Below are 16905 nucleotides of genomic sequence, written 5' to 3' on the forward strand. Positions count from 1 at the left end.
GCTTTGGGAGAGGGCTGTGCTAGCAGAGGGTCTCCCATTGTCTGTCCCTCTTCCATACACTCTCTGAGACATTTCTCCAGAAGGATTTTCTCCTTGCAGTGAGCAGACGCTTTAACATGCCTTTATTGTGCTATTGGAAGTTCCCTGGCAAGTATTCTATATGGAGAGTCTGAAAACACATTGAAAAACACTAATAAGGACTACCAGAGCTCAGCAATACATGATAATTTCTGTAATATTGGGTTTTTTCCCACAGTGGGACATACCTTGTCTGCCACTGGGTTTTCTTCTTATGCTCAGTGAGATTAGGGAGAAGATGCCAACTTTGGCTCACTACCTGTCCCTGGACAAGGCTGCTTCACTTGCTCATTTACAGCTTTTACAGAGAGTAAATGGAGAAGAGCAGGAGAGGAGCAAGGAGAAGAGCAGTGAGGATAGGATACTGGGGGGGACAAGGACACAGGACTGAGGACCCCTGGCTTCCTGGACTGATGGGCTGATGACAAGTCAGAAGAACTGCAGAGTTAAGGATGAAACTTCTCTTTTTATTCCATCATTTTTCCTCTCAAGGGACCCACAGAGCCTGAATAACACGCACTAGGGCAAAACAATTGGCAGCCATTCAACTGCATTTTGGGGAACTTCAGAGTGGTGGAGGGGGCTCCATGCACACAGCCCTGATCTGGGGATACTCTAGGAGACGAGGCAAACTCAGGCTCTCTCAGCAAAAGGACTGACCCTTCTTTTTCCCTGGATCTCACCCAGCAAGTGGGCCGCCTCAGGGCTTTGGGGCACAGGAAGGCACAGGCTAGGCGGCCCCCAGCTCTTTATCAGTCCTCACTGCCCAACAGCCTGTGCAGCACCCACCAACTGAAGGCCAGCTTTGTATAGCGTTAAAATATTTTACAGAATTTTTACTACTCCATGCTTTGTGCCACAATGTTTCTCCATCTTCTTCCTTTTTTCCACTGAATTTATCAGTGAAAAAATACTCTAACGAAATCCAAAATTTACCTTGTTCTGATTTCAGCAAAAATCCAACAATGCAAAACCCCCACCATCATGTAACAAAAGGGAATACATAGCTTGCAGAACTGCAGCCGCACTTAGGAATCTCTCCTACTTTAAGGCTGTTGAGAAGGTGTTGGCTTAAGGTGGAGAGGAAAACAAAGCCACGTACCAAAGGCAATCAACTGTGCACTTATTGTGCTAAATCATCAAGGTGTATCTTTAGCAAGGAAAGCATCTTGGCACGTGTCAGGAGCAAGCCCAGCTCTGTATGCAGCGCAGCCTCTGCCCACATATGATACGAAATCAGGAGAGGAGCTCTGTTTATTTGCAGGGTAATTGTACCAGCTTCGCGTCTAACGGGCTAAACATTTCTCTGCAGCTATAAAGGCAGACTGTGTTCCCAGCTTCAGTTCTTCCACACAGCTTGCTCTTCTGGTTGAGGATATAATGTTGCATGTTTCGAAAACCAAAGCTTCTTTCCAGGGGTGAAATCTGCCTTGAGCCAGAAGCAACGGCCACCTCGAGCACCTGCGGAGTCCCGCCTGTGAACCCACCAAACCTTGCTCATCCCCAGGGTCGCAAGGCTGTAATCCCCATGGGTTTGCTCAGCTGTGCTCATCCTGGGATACTTGTGCTGCTGCTCTGTGGCCTGGCAGCAGCAGGAGGGTTTGTGGTGGAGGTGTCCCCACAGCTGGCGCAGGAGAGGTCGGAGCAGGGAGACCGGTGGGAGCTAGTGGCATCCTGCCTCCAGCAGCTGGGAAGCGTAGAGAGCTAACGTGTGATGGAGGAACTGGTACTGCTCACTTGTCTGGATCATCCCGCCTCTGCAAGGGAAAGGCAGATCCTGCTGACACCTCACCAAAGCCCACAGCCCTGTCCCTGGCTCCCTGCTCCTGGGTCACAAATATTCCTGCTTCACCCACCATGTCCAGGTACATCTGAAACAGGCACCAGACCTGCCCAAAATGTATTTGAGCACAGAAGCATTTCTTGGCTGTTCAAAAGGCAGATTAGCAACTGATCTGGCTCTAATTTTTACCAGTACTTCTCCTCGAAAAGTGGAAAAATTGTATGTTTCTGAATTTAGTGGCTGAGCTGGAAGAAGCAGACCAGCTGCCGGGTTCAAAGCCGCTCTCCTCTCCCTCACATCTGCGGGTCCCCAAAGCTACAATAGACCTGACAGCAAAACCAGCCCAACACTGGGCAATCGTTTGCTGTCAGCACATCTGTATCTTTCAGCAACCCTTCTGGTTTCCATCAAAAATTGTCCCCATGCCCCCTCGTGATGCCCATCCCCATGTCTCTCCCACATCCTTCCTCCCCAGCTTGGCAGCCAGCAGGACCTTCTGAGGAGCATCTTGCTCTGAGCACCCACCTGTCTATGCGGAGGCGGCACACGATTCCCAAGATGTCCACCTCCCCTTTGTTCTTCAGCTGCTGACAACCCATCCTAGTGGCAATAAAGCAGCCCGTCCGGCCGATCCCTGCACTGCGGGACAGAGACAGCTGTGCTGAGCACCAACAACATCCACTGCCCGGGCCTTAATCTGTCTGAGCTGCACGTACCCCTGGATTGGTTTGTTGCCATTTCTTCCTAGAGGGATGCTGGGGTCCTGGTCCCAGACCAACTGGGGACCAACTTTCTCAGCCGGGGACCAAAAGATGGGGGCTGGCATCATTCTGCCATGCCAAGGGGGTCTTGCCATGTTGGCACAGCCCAGCTGAGGTGACTCTGAAAGCACCAATCCAGTCTGCCCCCATCCCTGCACGGTGCAGGGGTCTCTGCAACCCCTCCCAGCTCTAACCCCAGGCACCCAGTGGTTTGCCCTGGGGTGGGCCAGCCCGTGGCATTGCATGCCACGTGTGTTGCATAGGGATGAGTCTCCGCTGTCCACAGGGCTCTCTTCTCCACTGTCCCTAAATTCACTTAGCAGTGAGATAAAATACAGAGAGGCCACCTCCTCCAGGACTGCCCTGAAAAAGTGTCATAGCTGAGCCACAGGCCTTGCTTAGTGGCAGAGGAAGCAGGAGCCTGAGCTGTGGGTCTGTTGCTTGGGTCTCAACCCTGCAGAGTTCTCCTGTTCCCACTTTGACATTTGCAGACCGAGGTGCAAACCAGATTGTTTTTGGGCCAGTATGCACAGTGCTAATGCCACCATCCTGATGCCAGGACAAGATTTGCTGGTTGAATAACTCTGCTATGGGGATACTGTGCCCTGGGACTTCTGCACTACAGTGCAACCAGCTCATAATCTGGTGTGATTTTCCCCTCCAGCATTTGTAGGCTGACCCCAAGGTGAAGGACACACAGGGGCTCAGGTGAGGGCAATGCTCTTACCTGCAGTGCACAACGATGGGCCCTGGGCTGGCTGCAGCCTGCAGGATCTCTTCCACCTTGGCCACCAAGTGCAGCAGGGGCTTGGCTGACTCGGGCGTCTGCTGGTCCGGCCAGGAAGGGAAGAGGATGTGTTTGACCTGGCGACATTCACCTTCAAACTTTTCCAGCAGAGAAGAAAGAGAAATCAGGATTTGGGAACACAGACTCTCTGGACTGGACCAAATGAAGACACGGAGTCCAGTTCAATCAGAGGCCAGGCAGCCTGTGACCATGTTGTCTGCTCTCCTCCCAAACTACTCTTTGTGCCTCTGCTAAATACCCAGGAGAGATTCCTGGGCCAGGGACCCTGGGAGATGTCCCATCCCAGAAGATGGGAACAGACAGAGTGTCCCAATACTGTCCAGGCAAAGCCAGCAAGATCCTTTTGGCTAGTGTCAGCCCAGGGTGACTACAGAGAGCCCATGGGGCAGAGTCCAATGGCACAGTCCAAACAGCAAAGGGCTAATAAAGAAGCTGTCCCTAACTGATCCCCTCTCCTCTCTCGTCCAGGGCTGGATCCTATTCCCTCTCAGCCCTCTTGGGCAGGCAGGAGCTCTGCAGACCCCTCCTCTGGCAGGGGGTTCATAAGACTTAGCTCTCCAAGCCATGAGCCCTCTGCTCTCCTGTCACACAGTGTTGCCATCTCACTAGAAAGCCAGGGGTCTTGGGGGCACTGCTGGACCCTGCTGGGCTCCCCCTCTCGACCCCAGGAGCTCAAACCCACCTGGATGGAGAGATCCCGGACCACGTACTCCACACACTCGCTCACACCCTGCACGCAGATGGTGAAGGGGCCATAGGTGCCCTCCTTCTCGGGCCAGTAGTGGACACATTTCTGAAAGAACAAGGCAGGGTTTGTGACTGTGCAGGTGCTCAAGGCACTGGATGTTTGAGCTATGCTTTGCTTAGTGCTCTTGGGAAGGGGCATCAGCTGGGGAGGTGTCGGGGAGTGGGGAAACTGGATGTGGAGTGCCAGAGAACATGGGCTACGGATGGGATAGGTCCCTCTCCCCATGTCTGCTCCCCCTGCACCCTTTCCCATATGGCTTTCAGACCCCGGGGTGTGCAGCAATCCCCAGCCCCAGAGGAGCTGTGCCCGGGCCAGTCCATGCCCTGCCAGACCTAGGAGGTCCCAGCCTGGCTGGTGGAGCCCACAGAGATGCTGCACCAGATGGGGAGAGAAAGGAGGAAGGACATGGCCAGGAAGGAGAGGGTGATTTCCCAAGGCAGTGATCCTTGGATGTGGAGACAGGGATGCCAGGTGAGGCACAGGGAAGCCGCCATGCAGGGCACAGCACTGCCAGCTCCTGTCCCAGCCTGGATGCACCAGCTGAGAGCTCCCAGCCCAGGAGAAGAGCTGCTCAGCGCTGGAGAGACACTGCAGACCGCTGCCTCTGCTCCTTCTCCCAGGAGCTGCCCTAATCTCTTTATCCTATTATCCAGCTGGCAAAGCGTGCCCAGAGCACGAGAGGCCACGTGAGAAGGAGAGGCTTTTCTGGATGCGGCCAAGACTGCAGCCCTGGGGCTCTCCTTCTCTGAGTGTGACCTGTCAGGGTCCCCTCTGAGAGCAAAGCAGAGAAAGGAATCGGGTATTCAGACCCCACGTTTATATCGCATAATTCTGCTGTTATTACTCCACTCCACCCTTTGCTGGGTGTGCTGGCCCTGGGGAGGGACAACAGTACCTCTTTGCGCTCCTGGAGCTTGGTTATCATGACGATGAGAGGCGCCTCCTCCTGCCACACCATCTCCCAGAAGTCGGTCACGGTGTTCAGCATGGGTCCCTGGGTGGCAATGTACTCCCGGGGCCGCCCCGCATAGCCCTGGCAAGCACATGGTCACAAGTGGTGCTGGTGGACACCCAGATGTGTGAGGGGAGCCTGTCTCCAGGCCACCCCAAGTTTCATGGTGCTTGTCTTCTGCTACAGGTGAGAGGCTGAGCCACACAGGCCATTTAGAATCACAGAATCACAGACTAGTTCGGGTTGGCAGGGGCCATAAAAGGTCACCTAGTCCAAACCCCCTGCCATAAGCAGGGACATCTTCAACTAGCTCAGGTTGCTCAGAGCCCCATCCAACTTGACCTTGAATGTTTCCAGGGATGGGTATCGTCCACCTCTCTGGGCAACCTGTTCAACTATTTCCTACGAGCCCTGTCCTCAGAATGCTTTTATACACCTGATCAGGAACTACCAGACATCGTCCCGCAAGCCAGGACCAAGCCTATGCAGCAAGCCGTGTGTACCCATGTTGGCACTGGCAAGCCAGAGTTCACATATAGAGGGTACTTCTCACCAGAGGCATTTCCCCAAGGACAATCAGAAGACATCAAGTCCTGCTCTGGCTGGGAGCTGGGATGGTCCCAGCTGGGTCCCACCAGTCTTCCCTCCCCACCAAGCTCAGGAGGGGACATGGCAGCACCCAGCAGTGGGAAGGCTGGGTCTAGGGACACCTGGAGGGGTGGTCAGCACAGGCCCCTGCCCTGCCCCTTATCCGGGTTCTGTTTCACAACTCTAAGCATCCTCTGCCTCTATGGTCACTTCCTCCCCCAGTATAAAATTGCCAAAGAAATAGAAAACCTCGGAGAAGTTCTGAGCCATGTGCAACTCCGGCTCCACACTGTGGTCTCATGGGCAGCGTTGCTGTCCCAGCAGAGGGGAGAGTGTGCCGTGGCAGCTGGCAGGAGTCATAGGGCAGCACAGGCAGTGCTGTGGGTGGGAAAGCCTTCTCCCAGGGTCAGTAATGTGTTACTCCAGCTCCCAGCTGGAGATGCAATTTGGCGACACAGCAAGGAGTCAGGGATTTGGCTGAGGATGCCCTGGGGATGCTGGGGGAGGCACCCACAGTACCCACAGCAGTTGGCAAAGTGAGCACACAGCTCACGGGCAGAGCTTTATGGCTTCGTCAAAAAAGATCTCAGTTAAAAATGCATCCAGGTCCCTGTGATTTAATTCAAGTCTTTCCAGCAATCCTGTTAACAGCTTTGGTCCCACAAGAAAATGCAGCCAAGGAACATTTTCAGGAACATTTTGTATAGCCCTTTTCTCATGCCTTAAAATTATTATTTTTTTCTTAGGAAACATGATTTTCCATTCAGAAGGAGACTTGCAGTAAGACGTGGAGGTGTCAGCACTGGGAATTTACCTGCTCCTTGTGCTCAAAAACATTTCATGGGATATGGTCTGCAGGAAAAACATTCAGTCCCAGGTGTGGGCTGATGTGATCAAACACCTGCAGAGCTCTTCCAGACTCACTGTGCCTTCCAAGCATGCCAGAGCCAGGCTGGGCGGCTAATTTGCTGATATGGCCATAAATTCCTGCACCATGGCACCCTTGGAGAGGTAAGTAGAAGGAAGGGGTCAGGAAATACCAGCTCCACACAGGGACATGTAGACACTTGTGTGGTCAGGTGTGTGCACATATATGTGTACGTGTGTGTGAGATAGGGATGGGCAGTGTTTGTACACTTTTGTTAGCACTTGTGGGAGACAGAGAGGATGTCACATGCTCACATACACCCTGATGCGTGTGGACAGGGTGATGGTGTCACCCAATGAGAAGCTGCACAGTGCCAGGCTGCTTCAGGAAGACTACTCTAAAAGTAGTCCTCTGCTCCCTGTGTTCAGACCCTCATTGGGAGCAGCACGTCTCCCAGCAGTTTTAGGCATGGTGCTCCTGTGTCCAAAGTCAGACTCTGACCCTCGCCGCAGGATACTGGGAGCTCACACTGCTGCTGTCTTGTTGGATCATGCCTATGAGCACTATTGGAAATGAAATGCTAATAAATGCCCTCCAGCTCCAACCCGCACCCTCAGATCATCTTCCAGAGGTCTCTCCATCCTACCAGAGGGCAATTTTGTGGGCTACTTTTCTGAGTCCCACATTCCCACGCTGTCCTTGCTGCCACACACCCAGAGTGGCTGTGGACCCGCCTCTGCTTCCCAGCGCCCCTGGCCTGTCCCAAGGAGAAGGATGCTGAAATGAGCTGAATTGCTCAGAAAGAAGCCTACCAGCCAGGCAAAGCCAGTATCTGGCTGACACAAGAGCCTGATTTAAGATAAAGTATGGTTCAGAACAAGTATGACTGCAGCCTGGAAGGGGTCATTTGCAGAGGAGGATGATTATCATAAATCAGGCTGCCTGAAGTAACACCCTTGGGTCCGGGGATTTCTCAGTCTGTGGAAAAGGACTCTACCAGGTGTGAAAGATAAGCCATGTGCATGCCTTCATTAGCTTTCTTCTCTGGAAATTGCAACAAACCCCCTGAGTGGAGAGGAAACTCCTGGATTGGGTTGAACAGCACCAGGCTGTGATGCTCTGTTGACACGGCTCGCTTCCTGTGGCTTTGCCAGACAATGGGCTAGCATGAGGAAGAGATGGAGAAGTTACTGCGAGGGAGCCCATATGGGTGTTCAGCTCCCCCAAGCAGCGGGAGCCAAGAGCAGGCACCTCATGAGACTTTCCCACCAAAAGGACAGTGTGTCTGCCCTGCACAGATGGAGCCACATCTCTGCAGCTCAGAAAGGGATGGCAAGTTTAGACTGCTATCCCTGGGCAGGCGCAGGACAGCGGGTGACTGTCAGTGCCCTGGTATGCAGGTCCCAGCATGGCACCTACAGCACCGAGGAGTTTGCAGCCCAGTACCCTGTGAGCTGTGGGCTGCAGGACAAGGGAGACCACTCGCTATCCAGCAAGGCAGGACACTCACCGTGATGTAGTTGGCATTTATGTAGCTGTCTTCCTCCTGGTTTCCTGCTCTCCTGAGACAGACCCGGCTCTCAGGATCTGAAAGATTTAACAGCCATTAATCACCCCAGGGACAGACTTGCAGAGCCTGACCCTGCCTGTTGTCCCCACCTCAGCTCCAGTGACTGGAGACTGAGTCCTCCCAGCTCCATGCCATGCTCAGAGCTGTCTGCGTCCTCCCTCAGGCTCTATCTTGACCCACTTCATCACAGCCAACAAAGCCCAAACCTGCCTGTACGACAGTGAGCATGGCGGGGGAACTCACCCACCCAATGACTTCCCACAGTGCCTGACTGGAGCCCAAATGACTCCTCCTACAATGTTCTCAGCCTTTATAGCTTCAGCAACATGCCCCTGGGACATGTAAGGTCCACATGGTGGCAAGAGGCAACCCAAGCTGAGCTGTCATGCACTGCATACCCTGGGAAAACACCCAAGGAGTAACTCCCCATAACACCCAATAACACAGTGTGCAGCCCCTGCAATACAGCACCCAGCTCCTGTAACATGGGGAGCAGGAACAAGTATAGCAGGAACACCCAGAGCACACAGGAGTGCCCACCCTGGTGAGCAGTCACCCCTTTCCCACACACAAACACCCACGTGCACCACACACGTGCATACACACCCACACACACACCCTCCTTTCCTTGCATGTGGCACCTGAGCAAATGTGAGGCAAAGGATGCAGTGGAACATACTGGGGAGGATGGTTTTGTATCTGTCCTTGGAAGCACGTCCAGGGATCTCCAGCTCCTCTGGACTGACGAAGTTGGGTGGGATTTTCTGCAGGAGGAGAGAACAACTGTGAGGCAAACCTCATTGTTGCTGTTTGTGTCCCCTTGTCATGGCAGAGCTGGTCCCTCAGGCAATGAGAGGCTGACCCAGGGACCTAGCAGCATCACCAGAGATGTCAGCTCCTGGCATGAACCCTGTCCTTACCCCAGATGTGGTGGGACACCTTCCAGACAGGCCACCATGGGAGAAGAGCTTGACATGGGAGGACAGGGGTAGGGACACAAGGAGGACTTGTGTGCACCAGGGAGAGGGCAGCCAGTGGATACCCAGGGCAACCCTCACCCCTGTTTGCAAACATCAGCTTCCCTGCCACTGGCACTGTGGAGCATGGCTGGGCTCGGAGCCCCCCTCAGAGATGTCCACCCCTGCCAGTCCCCCCACCGCCAGCCCCTGCCATTCCTCATGTGAGAAGGGAGAGGGGAGGGGAGCATCACACCGAAAACTCATCCTGGAGCTGTGTCAGGCTCTGGGCGCGTTCCTGGAGCTCCTCTCTCCTCAGCACATGGCTGAATGTCCTCAGGACCTTCAGAGTGATATCCCGAGGTGTACAGACAGGCTGGATGGGCTCCACGCTCCCCAGTGAGCTCATGTCCAGCATCAGTGACACGTTGGAGCCCCTCCTGCAAGGCAAAGGGGTCCCTGCCTGACCCTCTGCCATCTCAGGACAGCAGGGCAGCCCGTCCCACCACATTGTCCATTAAAATCACCCCACACCAAGCAAAAGCCAGGCACAGAATAACATAGGATAAAAAAAGGGGCAGGTAGATACATCAGAAGACTGGGTGGGTTGAGGAATGAGGAACTGATCATTTGGCCTTTTTGCTGGAAAGGCCCCAAAGGATTTGGCCTGGGCTGGGCTGGGGAGGGAGGGTCAGGACTGCCTCCATGCTCAGACCTGGCATCTGCAAAAGTCAACAGGCAGCAGGCTGGCAGGACTGGGTTGGGGAAAGAATTTTGTGGGACCCCAAGGCCTCGGGATGAGCAGTGCCTTGGATACCCATCATCTGGGCTGAGGCGGGCAGTGGAGGGTTGGGGCTGCAGGCATCATGCTCACCTCTCCTGAAGACGCACATGCTTCTTGGCAGAGGGACTGGGCTTGTCTGTCGTGTCCATGTCTGCCCTGGCTGCCTGGGCTGTCAGGCTGCCGTTATGAACTCTGGAGCACACCAAGCAGGCTTGTACCATGCTGTGGCAGGCACGAAGCCCTCGTCCTGAAGCACGGGGAGTGGGCACAGGGGGACCTCAGCTCCTGGGGAATCAAGGAGCCATTGGAGGAGAAACAGCTGGAAAAGACAAGGCAGATCTGAGAGGCTGGGTGGATCCCCTGGCAGATGGGATGTCCCTAAGCAAGGGACAGCTGTCCTCAGCTGTCCTGGAACCAGGATTCCCAGCCCTGCATCCAGGCAGGTGGCACAGGGAGAACTCCCATTGGGTTCACCCTCTGGCATGCCCACAGCACTGCAGCCCATACAGGCATCCACTGGTGACGCTGGGCATGGCATTAGCGACCGTCTGTTTGCATGGAGCACAGTCTGGTTTGGGGGAGCCCAAGATGCTCTCCATCCCCATGGGAAGCACACACTGCCGTGTGTTTCTATCCCTTTCCTGGCATGCCTGCTTCAGCTTGAGGGCATAGTGGGGAGGAGGGAGAGTTGGGACCTGCATGAACACAGCAGCATTGGGCTGTAGGCACCACAAAGAGCCTGGCAAGCTCCTGCTCTTGAGAGACATGGGGCCAAGCACCCTCAACAACCTCGTCGCTCTAGAGAGGGAGAGATGAGCCTGGGACAGCCTCCTCCATCCCCCAGGTCTCAGCAACTGTCAAGAGGAAACTGCTTTATCTGGGTGGCTGAGCAAGAAGTGATGAGGCAGCCCAGCTGGAGGAGGATGCCAAGGCTGCACTGCCGGGACAGGCTCTGGCAGGGATGGAGAGATGTGGGTGATACTCTGCACTGGGCAGAGCTCCTGATGGTGCAGGAAGCACCTTGGGATCATGAGGCTCCTTCTCATCCCCAGCTCCCTCCATGAGGAGAAGACGGACCCAAAGAGACAGGGCATGCTGTGGAGTCAGAGCTCTCAGTGGGCAAAGAGTTGGATTTCAGGTACTGCATCAGCTCAGGCAGGTCCTGTAGAGAAATGGGTCCATCCACATTGTGGCCTTGCTGATTGTGAATGTGCCTGGGGCAGGAGTCATTCCCTTTGACTCCTTGCTGCCTGGCAGAATTTCTGGGGGTGGCAATGCCACGCGGACTGTCCCCACGCCCCACACAAGGTTCCCTGGGGTGCCTGTGCTGCTGGAGTGTCCCCTGGCCAGGCAGGACAAGAGCTGCTGCTCCCCAGGAGCCACAACACCATGGGAGATCCTGGCTAGAGACAGCAGGAGGCTCCAACCCCAGTAGATGTCCCTCACACACTGGCCAGGAAACAGCTGGGAGATGCCCCAGCCAAGGCTTTGGCAGGCAGGACGGCCCCGGGAAGAGCCGGCACTTGCAGGGAGTGTGGCCCATCAGCCTGCCCAGCATCCCAGCCCTCTTCAGGGCTGCCTGGCACGGAGCACGTGCCCTCTGCCCATGGGCACCAGGGCCCAGCACTGCCCGGTGGGGGTCCCCTCTCCAGCTGGTGGGACAGGTGGGCTGGGGGCTGCCTACCTGCTGCCCTGTGGCGTGGGTTCCGTCGGTCGCGGCACAGGCCCGCAGGCACCACGCGTGTCGGTCGAACACCACGGTTTGAAATTGTTCAGGAAGCTGCTTATCAAAGGAGCTGCTGCCTCTGCCGCTTCCTCTCCCTCCTTCTCCCCCACCCTGCCTGCCGCCCACACACATACCGGCCACATCGATGCAGCTCAGCTCTGCTGGGCCGCCTGCAGCCCCAGCCCCACTCCCTGCCAGTGAACCCCTGTCCTGCACCTGTGGGCACAGCCCTGCCTCCCCCAAAATCCTGGGGTGCCTCCACAGGCATCTCTGGCAAGGCCAGAGGGGTGTGCTCAGTGCCCTCATCGACCGGCCATGGTCCATGCCAGTCCATGGGGCATGGAGGGATGGGCGAGACCTGGCTGTGGGGCGGGGGCCGCTGCCAGCAGGGCTGAGGGGGGGTGCTTTGGGTGCTTTGGGTGCTGCTCTGGGGACACCAGACCCCACCTGCCCCACAGGGATCCAGGATGAGTCCTCCCATCCCTGCTGCCCCGGGCCATATCCCCTTGCCTGGGCTGTGCACCAGCCACTCTGCATCCCACTGCAGGGCAAGCCAGGCCCCAGCAGCTTCCATCCTCCATGTCTGTGCAGTGTGGTCCTTGTGCCACCCCACCATCCCCCTAACCCATGTCCCTGTAGTTGCCACCCGCCACCCCTTTGCACCTGGGACCATCCCCAGGCACCTCCAGGGAGGGCACATGGGCTCCCCCTCCCCATCAGAGCAGGGAAGGGGGTGTATTTAGGGAGGAAGGTCCCTGGAGGGTCTGGCACAGGTAGGACAGGTCTGCCCATGGGGCACTGCACATCCTTCCTGCCGATGCCCGCTGCCGCAGCTGCTCTTCCTGTTTGTTATTGCCCGGGCTCTGCGCAGACACTGCACGCTTCCTTCCTCTTCTGCCCCCACCCCGCCACGCTGCAGCAGCTCCTGATGCATCCCCACTAGCCACCCCGGACACCACATCCCAAATGCCCTCTCGCTCCCTGCTGCCCCTTTGGCTTCTCCCTGCTGTCCCAAGGAGCCCCATGGGCCACCTTCAGCCCAGCTCATTGCGGTGACAGGCTGTCCTCAGGATGTGCAGTGCCAGCACTGCTGGTCACTGTGACAGAGAGGTGCATCTCTGTGCCATCCCTGTGTGTTTGCAGGAACCTGGCTGCCAGAATTTAATCCTGAAAACATCTTCACTGGTGACCCATGGGAGACCCCTGAAAGCTGGGACATCAGAGGGCTCAAGCTCCAGACCAAAGTGCTGGGCTTAGCCAGCAGCAGAGCAATCTTATTCCGGAGCCAAGGGCCACCAGCATCTGTGTCTCATGAGCAGATCCCAGAGTGCTAGCAGCTTCTGCGGACTTGGACTGGACTCTGTGTCAGGCCTGAGGATGGAGTGAGGAATTGTTCCCTGTCCTATGTGGGATGAAATAACTTGGCTGTAGGGGCCTAGAGAGAGTCCAACCACAGACAAACAAGCCCCAGCACTTCCCTTCCCTTCCACCCTCCATCTTCTGACGAGAAGCCTTCCCAAGATGACCAACAGTGCAGTACTTAACAAGGTGGCCGCAAAAACATATCCTCAGTAGGGACCAGAGTAAACAAAGAGGGGGTTTTCCTGAGGTATCATTCTGTCAGACAATGCAGAAGCTTCCTTCCTCAACAAGGCTGAGGCTTGTATCTGCCATCCCATCTGGGTGGCTTTCAGCTCAAGAGGTCCCTGAGGACGCAACCCCAAGAATGCAACCCCCTGGGGCCGCCTTTCCTGCCTTTTGCTGGTCCAACCCTGCACAGACCTGCTGCCTCCTCCCTGTCCTGTTCCTCTGGCACTGGGACAAGCAATGGACAAGCTCATCATGGTACTGGGGCAGATACCACAGAGCCACCAGCACAGGCAAGTCACTGGGCACATGTCGGTGATGTCCGTGCACCCACACTCACCCATGATGGGGAGGACGGAGACAGCTGGACCTCCACAGACCTCGTAGGGCCCAAGGAACACCCACAAAACCTCGCAGCACCCAAAGTTGCAGAGAAACGGGGCTCTGATCCCCAGAGTTGGGCTGTGCCTTGCTGTACCCAAAAGGCACAATGGGCCTTCTGCACGGAGCGCAGCGAGGGCAGCATGGGCTTTTGATATCTGGATTTTGGCCCTTTTTCCCCAAAGGAAATGGGAACCTTCCACCAAAACATTACATTATCCAATAAACAAGGTCAAGCTGCAAAAGTGCTGTGGAAGAGCCTTTTCCAGCAAGAGCTCCCTGTGTGCTGTCAGTTTTAGTGATCTCTGGCCCAGTGTGATTTAAGAGATTTAATGGCCATTTCAAAGGCCTCGGTGAGACCATGCACCATGCATGAGGAGGAAACTGAGATACGGAGATACTCTGCCTCTGAAGCAACAGAACATTGAGGTACTCATACTCAAGAAAGTACCCCAGAAAACCCGGCGACACTTTCCCTCTGACACTCGTGGACCTCCCCATGCCACTGGCTTGGCTCTACCAGCCACACGTATACATGTGCTGGGTGGGACCGAGAAGGACACCCAGGACAGAACCACTGGGAACCACACCTGACCTCCTTTGGCTTTTCCTTATCCAGAATGCACTGATAGAGGCTGAAGGAACTGTCCTGGCTGTGGGTACTTATGTACCCACTTATGTGGAGGGAACACAGGAGAGAAGCAGAGATGTGGTGCAGGGATGTGCCATGGTCCAGGCTCCAAGGGGCAGAAAAATACATGGTGTTGAGACCTTCTGACCCCAAACACATCTGACAGTGCACGAATGGACCCCAGCGTACTTCCATCTGGCTGACATGGCTCCTGTTCCTCCCTTCTGCTGAAGCACCAGCAGGCTGAGACACGACAACAGAGGTGACTGGCAGGGAGACAGATCATGGGAGGCCACAGGTAAGTGGAGACCCAAAGCACAGAAGGCAAAGTGCTGGTGGAAAATAAGGCATGAGCCTCTGGTGGAGATAGACTGGACGTGAGGGAGACCAGGAGCAAATGGAGCAGGAACACACCGCCTGACCCAGGATGCTTTTAATCACTCAGTGCCACTCCTGCAGCAACCTTCCCTCCCCCTCGCCTCAGTACCCCCACCCATGCGGCTGCTGCCCCCCTGGGGATGGCACGTGCCCATCCGCCTGCCCGCCTGCAGGAGCACTGCCTGTGGACACCTGTGCATTAGGGTGATGAGCAGGGCACGGGGACTGGAGAGGTTTGTGGCAGATCCTTAGGGGTCTTCAAGGGGCTGTATGGTTGTGGTTTTATTTTCAGCAAGCCCACCAGGACATGGGGATCCTACAGAGCTGGTGCTTCAGGGAGGGAGGTCTGGATTTACCCCAGACTGGGGGATAAATCTGGTTGTTCACGTGCATTTTACAACTCCACTTTCATGCGGTCATCTTGCACCCCGAGCATTTTCTGGCTGTATCCTCATCGTCAGTTCCCTTGGTGCAAAGAGCAGCTCCCAGCTTCCGACTGGGACCTGTTCTCCCCACTAAAGCCCAGCCGTTCCTTATGCCTGTTTCTGCCCTCCAGCTTCCTGAGCATGAGCCTCCTCTCCTAGCCACCCTGCCCGGACCCAACACCTCTTCTCACCCTCTCAAAACAGCAGTTTAGATCTGAAGTCACCTGAGCCCAGTCAGGCATCGAAATAGCACCCAAAACACTGCCCCACAGTCTTACTTCCCCAGGATTGCCTACCACACCATGGCCTCGTCGCGCTGGGCCTCCGTCACCTCTGGGTCCAGTGCTCAGAAAAGCCTGGTCTTGCTTCCGCTGACACGACTGGGAGCTCAGAATGTCCTGCAGGGATTTGGAAATTAGCCCATCTCCTTCGCTGCCTAAACATCGCTCATGGGCTTGAAGGTGAAGCAGCAGCCTCAGGATTCAGCAGACTCTGTTAAAATCGGCCGATCGGCTCCCTGCAGGCGTGAGAAGTACTATGCAATTAGCCCGAGCATCCCGCAGAGCCTGTGAGGGGTGGGAACAGCCCAGTTAAGGCCCAGCATCAGGGGGCTCTGCGTCATGGGCCGCTGGGACAGCCAGGACCCGGGAGCTGAGCAAAGCACCTCTGCAGATGCTTTTCCCCAAGAACGTCTCGCTGCTCCAGCTCCCTCTGCCTGAGCGCGTTCCCAAGGACAGCCCGGCACAGAGCAGCCGTCTGCCGGGCACAGCCCGTGCCGGCGGGGCTGCGGGGAGCACGGAGCCCACAGAGCAGCACCGCACGTCAGCCTGGACCCTCAGGAATCCTGCCGGGATGGAGCTGATCCCGGGGAGGGAGAGCTGGAGGGAGCAGACGCGTGACCTTCCTCCCCATTGCCAGTGACAGTCTGCACAGAGTTTGCTCCTGACGCTGCCCGGCGCTGGCTGGGAGCAGTGAACCAATTGCTGTTTCATTTTTTCAAGGCATCTGCTGCTGATCTTGCCAGCCCCTGCACTCCTGCCCTTCTCCTCAAGGAGAACCAAAAGGATGGTTTGTCACCTGGATTTCTTGCTTGACTGTTTTAATGTTGTTTTTTTCTTCTTTGAATGACTGCTGAAGAGAACCATTTTTGGTTTCTGGAATTAGATATTCTCTGACATCTCCTGCAAACAAGCTGAGCTTTCCTCCAACTTTGCAAACAGAAAGGTAAAAGTAAAGCCTGTGAACCACCAGCCCCATCTTTGTGGGGCTAGCGACGATGCAGAGTTGGTGCTGCTGTGGACTAAAGCGGGGGATGTGGGCACAAGGAACAGGCTCCCTGGGAAAGGTGTTCTCCTGCTGTGAAGGTGCTTTATGTCAGCATGGTTTATTCCTCCCCTCGTGTGGGAACAAGCTCTCCCCATTCATTTTAGCTTCATGCATGGAGGATTGCTCTTCAGGTGAGTGGTGAGGGTAGAAAGGATGTAAGCCAGATCTCCAAGGTGCTGAGACTTTGAGTCTCTATCCAACAAACGCCAGAGGAGAAGCCACAGAGGCACAGCACTGCTGCACCACGAGGGGACACAGCCCCAGCACCAGTGACAGGATCTTGCTCATCCACGTGTCACTTCGGTTTGTCTTGCACTTCACCGGCTCCCTCCAACAGTGCTGTACTTTTGGAAAGGCTGCCTGGAAACCTTTGTGCCCTCAGTTTCCCCTGGGGAGCTAGCTGCCTGCCTCACATGGGACGGTTGGCAGGGTGGAAGCAAACAGTGGCTTGCCCCAGGCCAGGAGACACATACGTGTCTTCTCAGGAGGCTCTAGACCACAGCTCCTGCTTGCAAAACACTGTGAGATGCGTGGGCAGGAAAAAGGCTCCCAGGA

The 16905-nt window shown here is 55.7% G+C and overlaps 1 protein-coding gene across 2 annotated transcripts; it reads right to left on the bottom strand.

The window, feature by feature from the left end:
- Nucleotides 1-524: 524 nt before the first annotated feature.
- Nucleotides 525-15738, bottom strand: PTPN7 (protein tyrosine phosphatase, non-receptor type 7). 2 transcript variants are annotated; one of them, XM_014946297.1, is made up of 10 exons: nucleotides 15321-15738; nucleotides 9987-10215; nucleotides 9369-9552; nucleotides 8836-8920; nucleotides 8097-8173; nucleotides 5074-5211; nucleotides 4113-4223; nucleotides 3350-3507; nucleotides 2387-2500; nucleotides 525-1835 (listed from the first exon to the last, which is right to left on the bottom strand). In XM_014946297.1, the coding sequence occupies exons 2-10, from the start codon at nucleotides 10115-10117 to the stop codon at nucleotides 1742-1744; spliced, it is 1092 nt and encodes a 363-aa protein (XP_014801783.1). In that variant the 5' UTR covers nucleotides 10118-10215; nucleotides 15321-15738; the 3' UTR covers nucleotides 525-1741. The 2 variants fall into 2 exon arrangements, with proteins under 2 accessions (XP_014801783.1, XP_014801782.1); XM_014946296.1 differs by lacking the exon at nucleotides 15321-15738 and adding an exon at nucleotides 11581-11714.
- Between the last annotated feature and the right edge of the window lie 1167 nt (nucleotides 15739-16905).

This window comes from Calidris pugnax, unplaced genomic scaffold, assembly GCF_001431845.1.
Source record: "Calidris pugnax isolate Ruff unplaced genomic scaffold, ASM143184v1 scaffold116, whole genome shotgun sequence".
NCBI lineage: Eukaryota > Metazoa > Chordata > Aves > Charadriiformes > Scolopacidae > Calidris > Calidris pugnax.